Source organism: Taudactylus pleione, unplaced genomic scaffold (assembly GCF_031769625.1).
Source record: "Taudactylus pleione unplaced genomic scaffold, aTauple2 ptg000138l, whole genome shotgun sequence".
Lineage (NCBI taxonomy): Eukaryota > Metazoa > Chordata > Amphibia > Anura > Myobatrachidae > Taudactylus > Taudactylus pleione.
This window is the reverse complement of record NW_028284540.1, coordinates 10,323,795-10,339,136: the sequence shown is the minus strand read 5'-3', so window position 1 is coordinate 10,339,136 and position 15,342 is coordinate 10,323,795. Positions and strand designations below refer to the sequence as shown.

The 15,342-nt window shown below is 43.5% G+C and overlaps 1 protein-coding gene across 5 annotated transcripts in view; it reads right to left on the bottom strand.

Annotated features, from left to right (window-relative positions):
- The window catches only part of EPB41L5 (erythrocyte membrane protein band 4.1 like 5), a 157,421-nt gene that overhangs the window by 43,648 nt on the left and 98,431 nt on the right, over positions 1–15,342 (bottom strand). For all 5 annotated transcript variants that reach the window (XM_088473647.1, XM_088473643.1, XM_088473646.1 and 2 more), the window contains exon 16: positions 13,890–14,005. In XM_088473647.1, the coding sequence (XP_088329773.1) occupies positions 13,890–14,005 (116 nt within the window). The remainder of the gene's footprint in view (positions 1–13,889; positions 14,006–15,342) is intronic.

Genomic DNA, 15,342 nt, shown 5'->3' with positions numbered 1-15,342 from the left:
ATCAATGAGTAAGCAGTTAAAGCAACAGCAGCAGAAACTGAAATAGTTGTCCCATGATATGCCTGAAACTAACGGTCATGATGTTGAACCAGGAGAATATTTTATGATCAGAAATTTCTTGCGTTCAGGTTGTTTGACTGATCGGTGGGAAGGCCCGTACCAGGTGCTGCTGACAAGTACTACATCTTTGAAGGTGGCTGAGAGAGATACCTGGGTCCATTCCACTCACTGCAAAAAGGTCAATCAACTGGTGGAGAAACAAGTCGGAGACAGGGCTGAGCTTGTTCCGGGAGGATTGAAAAGGTCGTAGTGAGATACCTGAACTAAGAGAAATTTGCAGGTCTTGTTGTGACAATGGACGGGCCTGCTGTGTTCATTTTCATATTCTCTTTTAGAGTGTTCACCATCCTGGTCGGTTCGGGAATATCCAGTTTCTGTGATGGGAGACCGATTGAGGAAATGGGAGCTGATGGCAGTGCTGATGGAGTGGAGTCAGGAGGAGTGCAATGCCACTCAGGGGAGTGTCTGACCAATCTTAGTACTGTTATAAAGAGAGCTGTCATTCCGGATACTCGGGGACGGTGTGGAGGTTTATCGTCTGAAGATTCCTGTATTTATAAGCTTTGTGGGTCCCTAGTTGATGAGAACTGTATCCAACGGTGCCAACCTAAATATAACCCGTACTGGGGTGGGTATCCTTTAGAGGATTATCATAGCATGGTAGGCAAAGTATTAAATCCAACTGATAGCTGGGTGTGTTCACATGTGCCACAGGGACAGCATAATGTAGGGTTGGTGCCATTTCCGCTGAATATCACAGAAATTTTAGAATTACAGAAAGGGAAAACATTGGATGGAAAATTCCTCTCATCCAAACCACCTCATTTCAAACTATCAATTCCAAGTAGATAGATCACTTCTGTGTTTTTAACATAACCAACCCCAATAAACCTGGGAGTTGGGAAGTGACGGGGAATAATCAGACGATGACCTTCTCACAAAGAGCTGATAATGAGTCCATAAACCATGATCTGTTACGCTCAATTAAATCTAGTGGGAAACATTTTAGGTACCGGTATGCATTGAGTTCCACCAAAGAAATTATTGGTAAGGTGCCAGATGGTTATTGTGCTAAAATAATACAGCCAGAAACTTGCATGTACCAGATGGAAGACCCAGAAATAGGATTGTTTGCAAGGGAAATGTGCTTAATGATAATGATGCATACCATTCCTTATGTTCTCCCTGATAATATATATCTCATCTGTGGAAGAAAAGCGTATAAGTGGCTCTCCCCGAGTTCCGAAGGTTTGTGTTACCTGGGAAGAGTAGTCCCAGAAGTTATGACCCTCACACATGTTGAAATGCTTGGTATACATAAAAACACCGTCACCATATCTTCACACACAATATGAGCACAGAGGCAAAGGAAATGTGATACCTGGTGAAGTGCACAAAGCCACTCAGTTAATCAGTGAGACAACTGGCTTTCAAGTTTTAGTCGCATTGGATCCCACCAGGATCGCTCGGGGTACATTAAACTTTAGATATATTCAGGAACTTGCTAAATTGATAGATAATATCACCGAGATGTACGATGACACATTCAGGTATACAGGGAGAGAATTGCAAGCGTACAAGAAAGAACTGGTGCAACACAGGCTAGTGTTGAATTATTTAACTGCTGTTACTGGAGGGTATTGCGTAACGTTGGCCACCCAATTTGGAGTAAAATGTTGCACCTATGTCACCAATGATACCAGCGACCCCAAGGAGGTGATAGACCGGAAGATGGATGAAATTCTGCAGCTAAAATGGGAGTTTCATAAGAACCATAGCGCTTCAGTGGGTCCAGGAAATGATCGCCAGTATAGGCAAATTCTTAATCCTTATACTGATTGTCATCATAATAATTGGCATGTGTCCGGTGTGTTCCTATTGTGTTGAAGAGTGGAAAATGTAAAAATAGAGTAAAACGAAAGAACGAAATTATGATGGTGGCCAGTATGAATACCGAGGTAAATACAGAACTGCATTACAACCCTGAACTAGGAAATACCATCATTTAATGTATTATATTTAGACATGCATAGAATGTATTATTGAAATGTTATTTTTAAAAACACCTCAGATAATGTAAAGTCTCAATTCCCCTTCAAGACTGCCTTTATAGGACCGGTGTATCCCCACACCTTTCACATGATCTTCCAAGATCCACGGTGTGCGTATAATAGTAGTTTTATGTCCCCACTCAGAGACACATTATTGATGGATTAAGAACCACCTTGTGCCATCCCATATTAACACTAAATAGTATATAAATGTAAACCTAAATTATATTTTAAAATCTGATAGCGAACAACATGCTATCACAATCTAAGGGTGGACTGTCGAAGCTGGATTATTGGCTGAGACAAGATCAGTTTAAAATTAAATCACAGCGACACCATCTTGCGACTGGCCGCAAGACGCCATCTTGGAAATGAGATCGCAAGACGCCATTTTAGATAAACTCACACTTTAGTACACGTGGCGATATTACTATTAGCATCATGCGATTGCATCTGTGACCATCGCCATAAGTTACGGCGATTCATCAAAAGCCCATTTCATAACTTTACGTAGTTTGGGTGCTCTGGATAGGTGTATATTATTATAATTCCCCTAAAGGATATATTTCAGAAATGGCTGTACAGTATGTCAAAATTGGAATGCATTAGCTAAACAGAGCAAATGGCCACGTGACAACTAGCCTGTGTAGACAAGCTTCCTGGACATAACGTCTGCTCTCACTCCAGGTGGCCCTGCTCGAATACAGCAAGAGGGTTGTTTGTAGCACTTTACATTAGCAGGCTTCCTACAATAAAATACCTTCAAATCCAAGAGTGTTATCTGAGGTTTGGGTCTTGTAGCTGTGCAAATTTGCATTTACACAAGAACCTGGGAGAACAAAGGACTGTACTTTTGAGCCTGGGAAGGGTGGGGGCTGCTGAGAGAGGGGGGCGTGTGGAACTATAATGCTCAGCATTCCACACAGCTAGGTGTTCTTAGTTTAAGTGAGATTTAAGTGCACCATTTCTCATACACATTAATACGCACAATTGCGCTGTTAACTAATCGCATATTAGCGAATGCATAAGATCCTGTATAAAAACGCTGTTTATTAGCTTCATGCGCACGCATCTGCCCCAAGTTAACTAGCGTCTTTACATCAAACCCCACATACTTACACATTACATATTCACATAAAAGGTTTAATAAGCTTTAAAGTATAAGATTTAAGTTTGTTCATTTAGCATAAATGCTGTGAAATAAAGACTATTTGGTAACTAAGGTTTTATACATGATAAGTAAGCCGTGATTGGTATTATACTGATGCGTACTCTTTCAACAGTATTCCGGTACCATCGGTGTGGAGATCGCATTATGCATTCTCAACTTATGGACCGCAGAGACTTCAAGCAACAAAATATACATTATATGAACAACTGTTAGGATGACTGCATGAGGCAGGAAACCAGAGACCCCCCAGTTGTTAGAGGCTGGGTTGTGTCTATTTGAATCAACCTGTTAAATGACTTGTAACATATGCCCTCTCCTTTAGGACCAATGGTATTAGCAACAAACTTCTCTATTGTGTTGTTTATTTCTGGGGGGTATAAATATGTGTGCTCTGACCCTGGGTTCCTAGTCTTTGTGCCGAATGCTGATTGACTAGGGGTTTCTTGCTGATGCCTAACATCTGGACCAAAGAGCGCTGCGTATGTATAATTGTACTTGGGTCTGTATAATCTCTTTGCGCTAAGATTATATGAGGATCATAGCGTGTAACTGCTGTACTTTTACTTGAATAATACTGTGTGCTATGGAACCACATGTTCTAGGTCTGGAGTCTTTATTTACTGGATGACTGCGTACGCAAATTAGCGTCATCCTTAGAGGTTAATAGGAAGGATATTAGAAGGTATAGGAAGGGGTATATAGAGGTTCAAAGGCAGTATCCTTAAGGCAAATTGAAAGCAAATTGTTAGAGCAATTATCTGTGTAAACTCGAAGCTTCCACAACACAGGGGTAGAAGACTAATGCATGTAGCATGTTTTAGTTTTTGTTTTGTATTATAAAAAGAAACACACACCTCTGCAGACAAATAATGAATTATGAGTTTGAAAATGTACTTTAAAGAACATACTGGCTCACTATAACAACGTTTCTAAATAAGATATACAACAGCCAGGGTGCACTCCACTATTAGTTATATAAATATATTTACTAACTGTTTACTGGAAGTCCTGTGGTGCTTCATTCCTCTCTCTACTAAAATAATTTACAAATGCTAGTTGTCAATTGCTGGGTTTCTGTATTTTTCTCTAAACACTACCATTATGCTTTAACAAAATTTGCTTAGAACACAAAGTATCTACAAAAGGAAAATGCAACTTTTGCATTAATAAATGTGGACACTACGCTTTATTGTGTATATGACATTTCATTGTAATTATAATATTGTGTACAAATAGGGTAATGTGACTAGCATTTACTACCAACACCGTGCTCTCTATGTGATCATTAAGTGTAATAATGCACTCTAGTACACTTTGTGCAAATAATAGTTTATGTGGATGCATCTTGAGATTTTCTGCATTTCATATCCATATAAATGTAATTTTTTCGTGACACCTACATGATACTGCCATCCCCATACTTCACTCCGATGGTTTCTGGCAAACTCTGGATGTGCTTTGATGCAGTTTTGCACAAACATGTATAACTGAAATTAAGGGCCTGATTCAGAGCCGCTCGCTCTGAATCAGGGCCGGGCTTTTTTTTTTGGGAGCGGTCTTTTGGCCGCTCGCATAGCTGTGGTTGACAACCCACAGCTATTGCGAGCGGCCAGGAAGATGGTCCCGATGGTCAAGACCATCGCCACCATCGGGCTTGCGACGAGACCCTTGCGGTAGGGTCTCATTCATCGCAAGCCCCAGAGAGCTTTAGGCTCTAACAGAGCCGGAAGTTCTCCACTGACAGCACTTGTGATGTCAGAGGGGCCGCCCCCAAACGGCAGGCGTTCTCATGGGAACGCCTCCGTTTGGGCAGCCACCCCCCTGCCCGCCCACCAAAGGGGGCAAGCTGTCACTCAACATCGACAGCTCGCCCCCTTTGGTGCGAGACCCAGAGCGACGGAGTGCCCGTCGCTAGCCGGGTCTCGCGAATGCGCACGACGGAGCCGGCTCAGTCGTGCGCATGCACTGTGGGCCACCATCGACCTGGTTGCGAGCGCTCAGCACTTGCGACCGGGTCTGAATCAGGCCCTAAGGCCCCAATTGTGCATTAAGATATGCATTTTGTTCACTGAAGATGTGTTAAGTTATGTTCTCTTAAATATTTGGTCAAATAATATGACCAGGGGTGGCTAAAACTTATAGAAGTGTACAGATCAGTACCATCCACTTTAGGAAGAATCATCATCCCAGCCAACCAGTTAGGAAAAAGTAAATATTGCAGAAATTATTATAAAATGTTACCACTTTCAAATGTATATATAGATTTGTGCCCATTTTATGACAATGTATATGCTCACACACTATACCATAAAGAGCATTTCTAGATTAAACTGATCTCATTATTAGTCTGACATCTTAATTTGAGGTACTGGATATCTGCAGCAAGAATTTACAGGACAGCTAACAGAACAGGAAGAAGAGGATGTAAAGGAAATTAACAACATTTATTTTTACAGCGCCATCAATCTACACAACACCATAGAGAAAATATTTCATAATTCACATCAGTCCCTACCCCACTGGAGCTTACAGTCTGAATTATATACCACAACATACACACACTAGGGTCCATTTTATTAGAGGCTAATTAACATGCGTTTGGTATGGGTGCCAGCAGTCAGGATGACACTTGTTGGTCGGGATGCTAACCCTCCACCTACCCTAAACTCTCTCCACCCTAAACCTAACCTCCCCCCAGTGCCTAACCCCGCACCCTAAACCCCGATACTTACCTGTTCGTATTCTGGAGCAGAGATCCAGACTGCTGTCGGGATTCCGGCGCCTGTATTTAGGCCGTCAGCATACAGTCAGCCGGAAAGCTGACTACATCCCAGTTAACATACCAGTATGTTTTTGGACTATAGGAGAACGGAGCACTCAGAGGAAACCCACACAAAAATGGGAAGTACAAACAAATTTCACAGATTGTTCCCCGGTAGGAAACAAACTACCCCAGCGCTGTGACACAGTAATGAAACCACTTAAAAGTAAAGTTACTGCTCTCCACATGCACAGACAAAATTGTAATAAGTTTAATGTTTGAATAATTTTAAAAGGTGCCAGATCTTTTCTTTAACAAACACTTATTATTACTGGTACGAATATTTGTGTTTATTTAAAAACCTTAAGTCAATGTTTAAAGCAAGTTCAGATAATTTTCAGTTTGTTTAAAGGCAGTATACAAGGTGCCAGGGACACCCTGAGAGAGTGAACCAGGTGAGCAAGGATATATCCGCAGCCAGTCGCCAGGTCCAAATCGAGAGGTTCAGCAAAATACCAAACACGCCCTCTACCAATGCAATGGGTAACAATATCCATTTCATCACTATACATGGTGATTTATTGATACTCAACATTTACCATAATAACTTTAAAGTATAGTGTATTGTTATACCCCGTGTGACCTCTTCATGAAATGTGTAAATAGTACATCACTATACCATGTATAGTGTCAAAGCCCCAAGACAATCCAAGAGTTCTTCCAGATAAGGACAATGACACTTATGGACAAGTTTATCTAGTAGGACCTATCTGCTTTCACCCATCTATAAATATGGGAGAGGGTCGAAAGGCTTCCAGACAAATTAATCTTGGACCAAGAGTCTCTGCTGGATACATTGCTGATTTCCTTGCAGTTGAATATTGAAATCAGTAGTTTAAAGCAACCTGTGGTCCATCTAAAAGGCATCAGTAAATCCACCCGCTATCTGTATTATAGATCGGTCATGGCTGTCCCTGCAGTGTGAGTACTCCGTAGCTCCACTGGTCTCCCAGCATTCTTTGCATTCTGTTGATAAACAAAACGGGTGTAGCTTCTGTCCACCATCAGAGTTGGAGAAGACGACTGCACCTTGCAGTGGCTTCCGCCTTCGTGTACCGTAACGGCAGGCCTGTGTTTTTAGAGTAAAATTAAGGCTAAGAAAACGGTACAGAAATGAAAAATAAACAAAAAACGGAAAAAGAGGAAAATGCTTCAAAATCAGATCTGCAACCAGTAAGAGGAGCGCAGGCAGGAAGAATAAATCAGCAATCACTGTTGCTTCATCTTAGAATAGGTGATTATGGAGAAAGGATAATTTATTTCATGTCAGTAAAGCACAAAAAAAAAATCTTCCTTGTCCTAGCAAGAAGGATCTGAGCTTCAAAGCGAGATGAGAATTTGTCAAGTAAAGACACATTCAGGCTTCTGTGTATAGTTAGAAAAATACAGAACCAATCAAGATATGACATCTCCCTTGATGGTCAATATTGGATAACAAAGATCAGCAAAATCAGAGCAGAGCCAAGGAACAAGATAAACACTCATCATTTACAGCCCAGAAGCCCCAGATAGGAAGAGCTGAAGCCAGATAATTACAGTATGGCACAAGCTTTATATAGTCTGGATATCCATACCAGCAGGATTCAACACCAAAACCTTTACTACACCCCAAAACCACCAAGCAGGCACCGCCAGCAAAGGAGCCGATTATGGCACAATTTTGCACAGCAGGAAATTTAATTTGCAACTTGATTATAGCCTAGTATAGGGAATGCAGCGCAGCACATAGACAGTAAGTGGCACATAAGCATTACAAATGAACATTTTATCTTTAAATAATAATAATAATAATAATGTTTAACATTTTGTAGCAACTCAAAATAAGGTTTGTAACCACGGTTATATCTGTGCAAAACTTGTAAAGAACAAAATGCGCAGATCACCTGTAACCACAGTTATTTGATGGACAAGGTAATCTTTACGCTGCAGCATTCAACTTGTTATAATGATATGGCTTCTCTTAACACAAATTAACTGAACATTTAATATACCTTGAGATATACTGCCTATAATTCACATACTAATATATAGAGCTCATCTGTTATGCGAGTTCATTCAATACTGGCTACAAACCAGTCCTACTGTAGTGCTGCAAATTTGTTTCTGAACCCTACTAAGTCCCTGCGAGCGCTGTATTTATGATGTAGATACCTCACATGATTTATGCTCAACCTCTCTGCTTTTTATACACTAAACCATCTTTGCTTTTGTGTCTCTTTAAAAAAGGAGAGAGTTTTGGTAAAAACTTACCTTGGTTAACTCTTTCGTCGAAGTCCATAGGGTCCACAGGGAGATATTGGGGTGTAGGTGGGGCCTGGAGGACCGGACACCAACAGCAAAGCTTTTCAATCCCAGGATGCTCCGGTCCTTCCCCCTATATCCTGCCCACAGCCTGAGGGCACTTCAGTTTTGTTAACAAGCCCAAGGCAGGAGCAGGATCGGAGAGAAGGAAGACTGGTACACTCTCACACAAAGAAAACAAGTGACCAGGAGAAGAAAACCCATAGAAGCTAGGAGCATCAGGGTGGGTGCCCTGTGGACCCTATGGACTTCAAAGAGAGTTAACCAAGGTAAGATTTACCATCACTCTCCTTTTCCTCTTCAGGGTCCATAGGGTTCCACAGGGAGACATTGGGTATTGTCAAGGACGGGAACGCTCCTGAACTGACAGGAGAATCCTACGCCCAAAGGAAGCATCCTGAGAGGCAAATGTATCAAAGGCATAAAACCGAAGAAAAGTGTGGACAGAATACCACGTGGCCGCCTTGCATATCTGTTCAGCTGAGGCGCCACGCCAGATGCCCTCTAGGGACCCACAGAGTGAGTAGAATGGAGCAGAGACTGTAGTCGGCACATGAAGGCCCATCTGCGTGTAAGCCTGTGATATAGTCATGTGAATCCATCTGGCCAGAGTGTTTGTTAGATGGCCATCCTTTTTTGTGGAATCCATATAGGACAAAGAGGGAGTCCAGTTTCCGGATGGAAGCAGTATGGTCCACGTAGATCTTTAAAGCACGGACCACACCCAAATTCCAGCAGTTGGAGTGGAGGTTCCTGAAGTGCTTGGAGCACCACTGATAAAACCCATGGTATGGTGCCACAGGAGGGACAAAGGGAGGTTGTATTCGTAGAACACCCTGCATGAAGGTGTGAACATCTGGTATAGGAGCAATTCTACACTAAAACTAGATAGACAAAAGCAGAGAGCGGCACTTTCAGAGATGCTAGGTGGAAGCCTAGATCCAATCCAGCTTGAAGAAAGGCAAGAATTCTAGAAACCTTAAAGACCTGAGGGTCATAGTTTCTTGGAGCACACCATTGGTATGCCATATTCTGTGGTAAATCCTGGCTGAGGCTGGTTTACGTGCTGTTAGCATGGTCTGGGCCACAGAGCTGGAAAAACCATTAGCCATTAGGAGGGATGTCTCAAAAGCCAAGCAGTTAAAGACAGACGGACTAGGTCTGGATTTAGACATGGACCCTGAGACAACAGGTCTACTCGTAGAGGAAGCTGAAGAGGAACATCTATGGAGAGCCTTTGAAGAAGATCGAAGTACCAGTGACGTATGGGCCAGGCCGGAGCTATTAACATGGCTATGCCTCCCTCCTGTCTGAACTTTCGAAGCACTTGAGGAAGCAAAGATATTGGAGGGAAGCGATATGCTAAATGGAAGTTCCATTTCACAGACAATGCATCTATGAAGGCCACGTCGAGGTCCTTTGTTCTGGCTCCATAAATTGGAAGTTTGTTGTTGTGTCTGGAGGCCATGAGATCCACCTCCAGAAGACTCCATTTGTCCACTAAAAGCGGAAAAACTTCTGGATGCAGAGACCATTCTCCTGCATACAAGTCGTGACAGCTGAGGAAATCCGCCTCCCAATTGAGAATCCCCGGGATTAACACTGTGGAGATGGTTGGGAGATTGCGTTCGGACAAGGTGAGAATGCGGGATACTTCTGTCATTGCCGACAAACTTAAAGTGCCCCCTTGGTAATTGAGGTAGGCCACAGCCGTGGCGTTGTCGGACTGTACTTGTACTGGCCTGTTTTTCAGAATATTCTAAGCCAAAGTGAGAGCTCTGTAGATGGCTCGAAGATCCAGGATGTTGACTGGCAACACTGCCTCGACTGGGGACCATTGGCCCTAGAAGGAGTGCTGGCCAGTTACTGCCCGACCCTTGGAGGCTTGCATCCGTGGTGAGGAGAGCCCAGTCCGGGATCCAAAACGGACGACCCTGGTTCAAATGGGAAGTCTGTAGCCACCAGACTAGAGACAGGCGAACCTCTGGGGGCGGGGAAGCTTATCTTTGATTTTAGCAGTTAGGGCAGCCAATTCCACCTGGAGAGGATTAGGTGTTAGAGGTGCCTGGTTTGACAACAGGCGAACTCCACCATGTCGAAGGTGGACACAATTGATCCCAAGGCCTGCATTGCAAATTGAAATCGATACTCTGCAATTGTGAAGCAGTCTGCGTAGTCTGTGCTGTAGTGCTGAAATTTCGTCTGCCGGTAGGAATATTCTCTGAACTACAGAGTCCAGGAGGGCTCCCAAATGTACCATCTTTTGAGATGGTGTCAGGGAAGACTATTTCCAGTTGATCAGCCAACCGTGCATTTGTAGACGAAGAGAGGCCGCCGTAACTGCCATGATCTTAGTAAAGATCCAAGGGGCTGTTTAGAGGTAAAACTGCAGAGCCTGGAATTGGTAATGTTGCTGTAGTATAGCAAACCAGAGATATTGTTGATGAGAAGGCGATATAGGTACATGTAGGTAAGCGTCCTGAATGTCTAGGGAAACCATAAAATCTCCAGGCTCCATAGCTAGGATAATAGAATGGAGGGTTTCCGTACTAAGCCTGGGCACCCTGATAAACTTGTTCAGAGACTTGAGGTTGAGGATAGGCCGATGAGACCCATTGGGCTTCTGAACTAAGAAAAGGGTAGAATAGCAGCCCTTGCCCCCATTGTGAGGAGGGGACCAGAATTATTACTCCTGAATCCAGTAAGGACTGAATGGCTTTTTGGAGCAGCAGGGCCTTGGTTGAGTCCGATGGAGGTCCTGTGCAAAAGAACTGTTGGGGGTGTCGCCTCAGGAAGGAGAGGGCGTATACGTGGGATACCATTTCTCTTGCCCAAGCATCGGATATGGTTTGCGGCTAAACTTGGGCAAATTGAAGAAGTCGCCTCCCAGCATGGGAGCCACCAGGGAGAGGCCCGCCCCGTCAGCCTGCAGGCTTGTCCTCAGACTTGGCAGTGGACGTCTAGTAGCCCAGGCCTGTTTGGCCCTTGGCTTGGAGTTGGCTGATGTCTGTTGCAGTGGAAAGGATAGAGCCTTGGCTTTGCCTTGAGGGCGAAAGGATGACGTCCGCAGCTTTGTATTATATGCAGAGGGCAGGAACGCCGTCTTGTTAGTCACCAAAATAGTCACAAGGAGGTTGCAGTATGAATGGGCAAGGTGGCAATTTTAACCAGACGTGTTACATGAGAATCCACCGTTGGGAGAACTTCAAATTTAGTACAATCAGTAGCTGGAAGCAGGTAAAAGGAATTGAACAGTTTGGAAATTAGAAACCTTTTACCAGGCATATTCCAAGCTTTACTCAGGTTTTCAGATAGCTGGTCAGAGTGAGTAAACTGGTAAAACAACCCTGTCGCTTAAAAAGTGCATGTTTTTTCTTAGAAGCGAGTTCATCCTCTTCTATTTGTAGAATACGGAGTCAGAGTGAGAGAGATCAGAGTCTTCTACCTCCCCAGATGATATCTCAATCAGATAACTGTGTGGATTGGGAAGATATTATAATACGTTTAGTATGTAAAGGTTTATCTTTTTGCAGCATTTGCTGAAAAACTGTAGAGGTAATAGCCAAACTCTGAACTTGATGTAGACAGTACGTTTATCCATAAGGGAGGCAAAGGATTTGCAGGGGGTACCTGCTGTGGCGATCCCATAGGGGGAGCTACCACAGGGACTGCTATTTGGTCCACAAGTTTTGCCAGCATTTGTGAAAAGGCAGCCCAGGGTGGGTCCTGAAGGAGAGACAGGGGCTGATGAACCCGGGGCTGTGTAATAATACAGAGACCATCCTGAATGAGGTCCTCTGTGGCTAAGCCCGCAGAGCAGTACTTACAAGATATCAGAGTAGGAGGAGCAGCATAAGGCTGCTTGTTATTCTTTCCTCTGCCAGCCATAGTCACAAGAATATTATAATACACAGTATGATACAGTGCATGAACACCTTGCAGTATGTGCAATATGGCACAATATAGTGTGCAACCACGCTATATATGGCACAGTGTAGTGCGCTATTTGTATGCGATAGTCCTCACACTTAAATAGCAGATGTGAGGTACCCCAAATACCTTAGTATGTCAGGTTATAGTAGAAAAAACGGACAGGTATAAACTGACAGTATAGAAAATAGAGTTTAGCGCTAGCACAAGTCACATACAAACACAGAAAAAAACATTACATGTCTGCAATGGGCACTAAAATCAACTACACAGACCACAGTGGCTGGTAAGATATAGCACTGTATAACCTGGCCTCCCCAGGGAGACTGGACCCAGCGTTCTCAGAGACCTGCTTGCCTAAAATGTCTGCCGCGCGTCTGAGGGGACCGCAGTGGAAAGGCGCCCTGAGCTGGGGGAGGGGCTGCAGGAAGAGCGCCTTATCCCCTGGCTGATGTTAGCCGCCGGGTCCTCTATCCTTTATAATATGCCTCTGCGTCAGTATCGTTATGCCCTGGTGGTCTTGTAGAGTAGTGGGCGGGCCAGTGTCCACATCAGCGTCTCCGGTCTGTCTCCTGAGACCGGAGGCTAGACTGCACGGGGTTCCACCTTACCTGGCCCCCGGATTCCGGGCTGCAATCTGGGGCCCGGGTAGCATGCTAGCTAGTCCTCCTCAGCGCCCCGCCGGGAGTACCTAAGCACAGGTTTGGTGTCACGGCGCCGTGGAGGGGTAATGGGGCAGCAGCACAGACGTCCGGAGGACAGTCTGGTGCTGCTCGCCCATTTGGTAAAAAATAAAAAGTAAATTCAAATCATAAAATTAAAGCTTGGGATGCTTAATGCAGCCCTCTGTTATAATGGTGGTCCAGCTCCTACCGCACACCAACGAAACTGAAGTGCCCTCAGGCTGTGGGCAGGGTATAGGGGGAAGGACCGAAGCATCCTGGGATTGAAAAAGCTTTGCTGTTTGTGTCCGGTCCTCCAGGTTCCACCTACACCCCAATGTCTCCCTGTGGAGCCCTATGGACCCTGAAGAAGAAACATAAATAATGCCTAACAGAGTTGTAAAAAGATATAAAAAAAACTTCCCATGTAAACTCTGGGAGATATCACATTGTATTTATATTTGCTGTGAATGAGTGGAAGCCATTGTTTTCATTTATCGTGTTCAGGCTCTGGAGAGGTGGACTAGAGAGTCCTTCAATTACAAACAGGACACCTGTACTGTGTAGAAATAGATCTCCTTTCACAGCAAATCTCTTATTCTCTTACATTCCTGAGAACTTCTACATGTATAAATGTTGAAGGTTACTCTAGTAGCAAAGGTTTATTTTCAGTTTTTTGGTCTGTCGAATACTGTAATAAAATGCATTCCTCTAAATGTGGCTGTAATAGCCAAAATTATAACTACATCTACCAGCATGCTTCCATGCTGGGAGAAAAGGCAGAATACTGAGAGATGTTGTTTTAAGTAGATGTGTGTTTTACAATATATGGCAAACCTGCTTGGACAAAGCAGTAAGCAAACAATGATCATTAGGACAACGTGACAACAAACCATTTCTTTTCAGTGTGATTGGCGCCTGGACTTCTTGGAAGATTTTCTATCTCAACCAGCACTGGTTCTGTAGGTAAGGAGGTCACTACGGGGACAGAAGACTTCCCTGACCATACCTAGAAATGTGAAAAAGAGATGGGGACACAGTTTAACGACCGAATCCTCCATGTCAAAACAAATTACAGACACACGTTATAATATCCATAAGGAAAGAAGGTGAACGTGCTGCTCTGCTTACCTAGGTGGGATTTAACTACCCAGTTCTGATCACATAGTACATACAGAATTTTGACTCTTGAATATCTGAGGTGCGAATCTGCCACCTTTTGCTGAGAACCAAGTGTTTCCTAAGAATAGCCATCTTTCCAGTATATCTGAAACCAATTGGAACTTACAATATGTATCCCTTTATGTGAAGGCACAGAGATTAACCCCTGAATATAATTCACTTAGTGTTTTCTTATAGTGACACAAGTTGATTGATATTTCTACATGATTGACTTTTTGTCATTATTTTCTCTTCATGATCACTCTTTCCTTTTTTCTATACTGCTCGAGTGGCCGCTGTTTCAAACAGGGTTGTGTTTATACTTTTTGATTTAATTTAGTATGTGTCCTGATGCCGCTGTTTTTATCATAGTTTGTGTATTTTATGTCGTCTCTGTACTTGTATGTAATGTTTGGTGATGGGAACTCGTGCTTCAATTTGTCCCTTGGTACCGGTCAGCTTATTTTTTTTTGTTAATTTTTCATCTTGGTAGTCACAGCCATTATATGTAACTTTAGATGTTACTTAGGAGTGTATTTAGTGTGCCCTATTTCTCTCATTATGCCTGCTCTTAGGTTGCCAGCGTCTTTGTTAATTGCAGTGTAGTTGTTTTAGGTTGCCATGACAACCACACGATGCTCCTTGATGATCATTTCCGGTCCAGCCTTACCCCGAAGTTTACTTTGAATCAGCTGATTAGGTTGGCATGCAAACCGGAAGTGCAGCGGCAAGTACTGCCGGTTTCAGGTGTTTGAGTACTTACCACTTTAACGGCATCTACAGGATGAGCAAGAGCGGCAGCGACCAGGCATTGTGACTTAGTAGCCTTGTCAGTGTTTAGGTTATCTTGTTTGTATATTTATATTTAGAGTGACGTCACTTCCGGTGGTGTCACACGAGGTTCACTAATTGGGGAGATTGGCTGGTGTATATATAGGGGGCAGAGTCAAAGTGGTGATGATACTGTTCTTGCTGGTTTGCTGTCTGGATCCGAGGAAGGTCTCATAGCAGACTGAAATGTTATGTGCGGATATAGACTTACATTATGTGAATAAACTTTTCCTTTTTTATGGAAAGCTCTGGTGAGTGCACTCTCTTTATTTACTATTGTAACTGTGGAGCCCCCGACCAGGGTGAACACTGAGGAGCACCCCAGCCGTTGCACTTGTTTGGTGTGAGTGCTGA